Source organism: Marmota marmota, unplaced genomic scaffold, assembly GCF_001458135.2.
Source record: "Marmota marmota marmota unplaced genomic scaffold, marMar, whole genome shotgun sequence".
NCBI lineage: Eukaryota > Metazoa > Chordata > Mammalia > Rodentia > Sciuridae > Marmota > Marmota marmota.
The window spans coordinates 1-5,429 of record NW_026006056.1 but is presented as its reverse complement, the minus strand read 5'-3'; the positions used below and the strand labels follow the sequence as shown (position 1 = coordinate 5,429).

The 5,429-nt window shown below is 33.6% G+C and overlaps 1 protein-coding gene across 1 annotated transcript; it reads left to right on the top strand.

Moving 5' to 3' along the window:
• The first annotated feature begins 1,663 nt into the window (after window positions 1-1,663).
• Window positions 1,664-2,626, top strand: LOC107134420 (olfactory receptor 14J1-like). Its single transcript, XM_015476525.1, has one exon. The coding sequence runs from the start codon at window positions 1,664-1,666 to the stop codon at window positions 2,624-2,626; it is 963 nt and encodes a 320-aa protein (XP_015332011.1).
• The last annotated feature ends 2,803 nt before the right edge of the window (window positions 2,627-5,429 follow it).

Below are 5,429 nucleotides of genomic sequence, written 5' to 3'. Positions count from 1 at the left end.
AAAATTAAGTATGGTTAATCATGCTGTTTATAATTTTATCAGTACAGGGGGAAATGGAACAATAAAACAGAACTTGGAGGAGAGACATTCTGTTAGAAGTATAACTTCACTCTTAATTTTCTCTGCTATTATGTGGTATGAAATGTTAACAGAAATCAATAAGTTTGAGGACACTATAGGTAGATTAAATTAAATTTGGAATTCATGTTCACAGAGTAAGATAAAAGAGGCTTTCAACTGTGACAACTAAAACAAGCTTAAAATATTTAGTTAATTTAACAGCCATTTTCATTATAGTCTAAAAGTAGCAGAACATAGAAATAGGATCCTTAGATGCATTCTTTTTGAAAGAGAAGTTTCATGAAACAGAGGCAGCAGAAGTCTGGGTGGTCAGCAGGAGAGATTGGCATTAGATGGTTTAATAAAAGGTAGACTGATAAGGAATGGGGAGGGGGTGCTCACCACAAGTCTTAGGATTCTCCCAGATATATCTAAGATGAATTGCGTGCACACACACACACACACACACACACACACAGTGTCACACACAGTGAGATTTCATGTGGTTTAGAATAAGGTCCACAAAAACTAGTAGATCAATTTCCCCAGTTTGCCTAGTACTAAGATATAAAAGGAAAAATGTTTAGGAATATAAGAGAATCATTAGTAATGTCTCATCAGTCCTCACATACCAATGTGCATTTTGGTTAAGGGTAGAATGAATGCTTGGATATTTCCATCTCATAAAGATCAAAAGCCCAGGTCATGAACCCGAACTTGGTTTTTCCATTCTCTGAAATGTAGATTGATTTATTCCACAAATCTCTTTCTGAAGTTGTGTATTTGAGTATTTTGCCTTCCATGTTTAAAAACCACCTCAGGGCATTCAGTCTCTTTCTTTACAAGTGTCTTTGCTTGTAATAAGTGATCAATAACTATTTGAAAGCTTAAACAAGTTCAATAAAATGAAGATATAAATAGAAGTTGTTAGAATCAGAAAATATCTCATGTAATTAAATTAGACACTTAATCTGTGAGTGGTATTTAAGTATTTACTTTGTAAAAGTATTTTTGCTCTTGATTTCAACATGTCCATTAGATACAATATTAATTGGAAAAGCAATAACACTATCCATTTTGGCTCTTGGCTTCTCACTGTAATGACCATATTGTTTGCTAGAACGAAAACAGGGATCACTGTTCCACAACAAGCCCATGTTTTAATGTCCAAAATTTCCTCTAAAAAGGGCCATTTCATCTACTAAAATAAGCCAGTGTGCTCAAATGTAATTCATCCACTATTCAAAAACTTCTAAGAGTTCATTATTGTGTTTCTTTTGGTGAAAAACAAAGCAAAAGTTTTCACCTGTAGAAATGGAATAGCATTTATCCCTAGGGCAAACACAATGACTTTTTCTTAATAGGACCTGTTTTTCACTCTAACTAGTAGTTTACTAAGGTAAACTGTAAGCTCTATGTGCTTAAGGAATATGTATTATCACCATTGATTTCCCAACATCTAGGACACAGCTGATAAATAACAGGTCCTTAAATGGTTGAAAGGATGAATGGATGAACAGGATGAATGATTATTTTAGTGTCTTTCTATTACATTTCCCATATTCTTTTATTTTCCAGCTACTACCAGGTTTGCATTTTCCAAATGATTATGACAAACATAACCACAAGGAATGGATTCCTCCTCTTGGGGTTTTCTGATGATCGCAAACTGCAGATCTTGTATGCTTTGCTCTTCTTGGTGTTGTTCCTAGTGGCTTTGACAGGAAACTTCATCATTATCACCATCACAACACTGGACCAGCACCTCCAATCTCCAATGTATTACTTCTTGAAGCAACTTTCGCTTCTGGACCTCTCCTTCATTTCCATCACAGTCCCCCAGGCCATTGACAATTCACTGATGGATGATAACTATGTTTCATATGGCCAGTGCATACTGCAGGTTTTCTTCTTCACATCTTTGGCCTGGACTGAGATAGCTATTCTTACAATTATGTCTTATGACCCTTATACAGCCATTTGCTTCCCACTGCACTACGAGGTCATCATGGATCCCAGAAATTGTAGGTGGGCTGTGATAGCTGCGTGGGTGAGTGGAGGCATCTCAGGAATCTTATACACAGCAGCCACATTTTCTATCATATTCTGTAGGGTGAAAATAATCCATCAATTTTTCTGTGATGTCCCCCAATTACTGAAGCTCTCCTGTTCCAATGATTACCTAGGAGTGATCGGAGTAGCTGCTTTCATATCTGTGGTGGCATTAGCCTGCTTCGTCTCCATTGCCCTCTCCTATGTTCACATATTCTCCACAGTTCTAAGGATACCCTCTGCTGAAGGCCTGTCTAAGGTATTCTCCACCTGCTTGCCCCACCTCTTTGTTGTCTCATTTTTTCTCTCTACAGGCATCTGTGCATATCTAAAACCAACTTCAGATTCTCCATCTGCATTTGACCTTATGGTATCTATCTTTTACACAGTAATACCCCCAACACTCAACCTTATTATCTATAGTCTGAGGAATGAGGCCAAGAAGGGTGCGCTAAGAAACTTAGTTTTGGACAGAGAATTCACTGGGAAAAATACACTTTTGTCCTGTTGTTAGTGGTTGTTCAATATTATATGCAAGGAACTTTTTGGTAATTGGATCCCTCAATTTTTGAAGTTAATGAAGCAATAGAATTACTTCCTGTAGATAGACGTGTAATATAACCATTGTCATTGAATAAACTTTTCCCTTAATTTATTGAACATTTTATTCATTGAAATATTTTTTTGAAAAAAAATCATAGCATATGTTTTAAAAACTATTGTATAAATAAAATTACAACAATAAGAATAAAAAGTGATAATATTTACCCACAGTTTCACCCATCAAACAAGTCAACTATTTTCATTTTAATCTATTTAAGTTTAAATATTCATCTTAATTTTTATCTTCATATATACCAGTTTTGCATACTGGTTTAAATTTGTAGGTCATTACTATGTTTAACCACATAGTTTTACTATGATAATTTTCTTTAATGCATCATATTCAATTAAACTCATCTGAAAATACAAGTAATCATTTACCTTTTTCACATAGACTACTTATTTTCAATTTTTCACTCTTATAAGTAAAGCTGAAGGCAGAAGCTCTAGAAATTTCAAAGTATGGGTTGTGAAATCAAAGTGCACAGATTGTTTGGTGCTCTTGAGACCATACTTCTTTCCAAAAATATTTGATAATTTTGTTACCATTTTGTTACCACAATTTTGTTAATTCATGCAACAAATATTCAGAGAACTATTAGCTGAATGAAGTCATAACAGGTGCCTGCAACACAAAAATACAGACACAGCATTTAAATTGTGGGGAATTTTTAAAATAATAGCAATATTTTACCCTTTGTAATTATTTTCAAATATTTGATATTTCAAGAAATTAAACATATTCACAATACTTATTTTCAATATTATTCATTTAGCTTTACATATTTCTTATTTTATGAAAAGCTTTATAAGTGTTACAATTCTGTTTTATGATGGCAAAAACATTTTCTCAGGTCCTTTGTATTTCAAATTTTCAAGCCTTTTTTCTATGCAAACCTTATAGCAAGTAAGCTGAATATGAGCTGTTAATGTTGTGGTAACAAAGCTTAAGCAGTTCAGGTAATTAAGACATAATCATAAATGACTTACAATTAGCTCTTTTACCTCCTTGTTCTCAGGCCATTCAAGCAGACAACAATAACATGTGAATTATATTTGTTTCTTTTTAAGTTTCACCCCGGTGAAATATTTTAACATAATTTTCTGAAATTTTCTCTCACTGACCTATTATTTTAATGAACCCACAGAATTATAAAATAAATACATAAATTTCTATTTATATTCTATTCTTCCAACTCTCTTTATTATATATAAATATTCTTTGCAAATTAAACAATATTGTATTGATTTTACTGCATATTTGAGTAGAAGAGCGCTCTTTACATTTTTGTTGTCTTCTATTACTTTCACAAATAAATTTTTAACATCTTAACTCATTTCAGTAAATATTGTCTGTCTTGAGGCCAATAGTCATTCAAAATGTACAAATTAACTTGGAAAATATTGTGCTCTGTGAAACCAGTTTGTTGTTTCCAATAAGTACCAAAAATTTTGTTGTTTGCTCTAAATCAAAAATTTTGCTAATTATCTTTATGAAAATAAAACATTCCCTAATTTATATGATTTCCAAAACCTGACTGACTCACTATCTATTCAAGATAAGCATACAATGCAACTACCAAGGGTCTTGAACTATATCATAAATTATGAGGATTTCTGCATTGCTACTGCTACCTCCCAAGTGAGAAAATAAAAGCCCATTTCCCCAGGCTCCCTTACACCTAGAATGTAGGCATAGAACCTGGTTGTAGCACTAGATGCTCTGACTTGAAAGTTCACCTTACACAAGAGCAGTCTGAGCAAGCATGCATTTTGTGGCATCCTTTTCTACTCAAGTCAGTGGCCAAGTTATTCAGCTTTGGGGAGCAGTCACAGTAGGGCCTGGAATCCAGTCTCAGCATCAGCAAGGGAAAACACAGAGCTCAGCAGTGTCATCAGTGCCATTGCTGGTGCAGTTTCTTGGATCTGGGCTCACAAGCTTGATTATCTTCCCTTCTAAGAGACTTGGGATATACCCAAATTTCTGCAATAAGCTCATTTTTTAATTAAAAAGGGAAAGGAAATAAGGGCTTAAAATTGGAGAATTTCACAATTTGATGGAGATAGAAAGAAGAGGCCAAAAAAAGTAGTATTGAATTCTAAAACCTGATAATTTGAGGGTTTAGGGTTGACATTTATGACCAAGGAGGAGGTAAGAACAACTGAAGTCCCAAATAAAATGTCTTAAATTCACTTTTTTACACATTACACTTCAACTAGCTCAGTCTTACCTTTCTTATTATTACAATTAAAGAAAGGAAGAAGCAATTTTTCTCCTCATTTTCTTCTCTGTTTTGAGTTTCTTAGGTAAGAAGATACATTTTACTACCAGGTTTACTTGTGTTCTGCCACAGAGCTCCATTGTTGTTTGGCAACATCACATGAACAGTTTTGTTATATTATTATGTTAAAAGACCCTTCTCCTAATTTGTTAAGAAGAAAAAATAACATAATTGTGTTTTGAGAGAACTGAGAACTCCACATTCCTTTATCCATTTGTTAATTTATTCATTTAACAAATATTTGTTTTGTTAGGCAGCTGTAGCTATAGCATTAAATAAAATATTTTATTCTCATATAAAATGAAAGGTTACCTCTATTGGACACAATCAATTCAACTTATGAAACAGAGTCAATTTAACTGCATTTCATATATGGATGTCTCTTGTTTCCTTCTTTTGCCTAATATCTCTGGTTAGGATTTCCAGAACTAT

Bases quoted from the DNA above. Each gene is read 5' to 3' on its own strand.
- LOC107134420 (XM_015476525.1), top strand. From the start codon at position 1,664: ATGATTATGACAAACATAACCACAAGGAATGGATTCCTCCTCTTGGGG.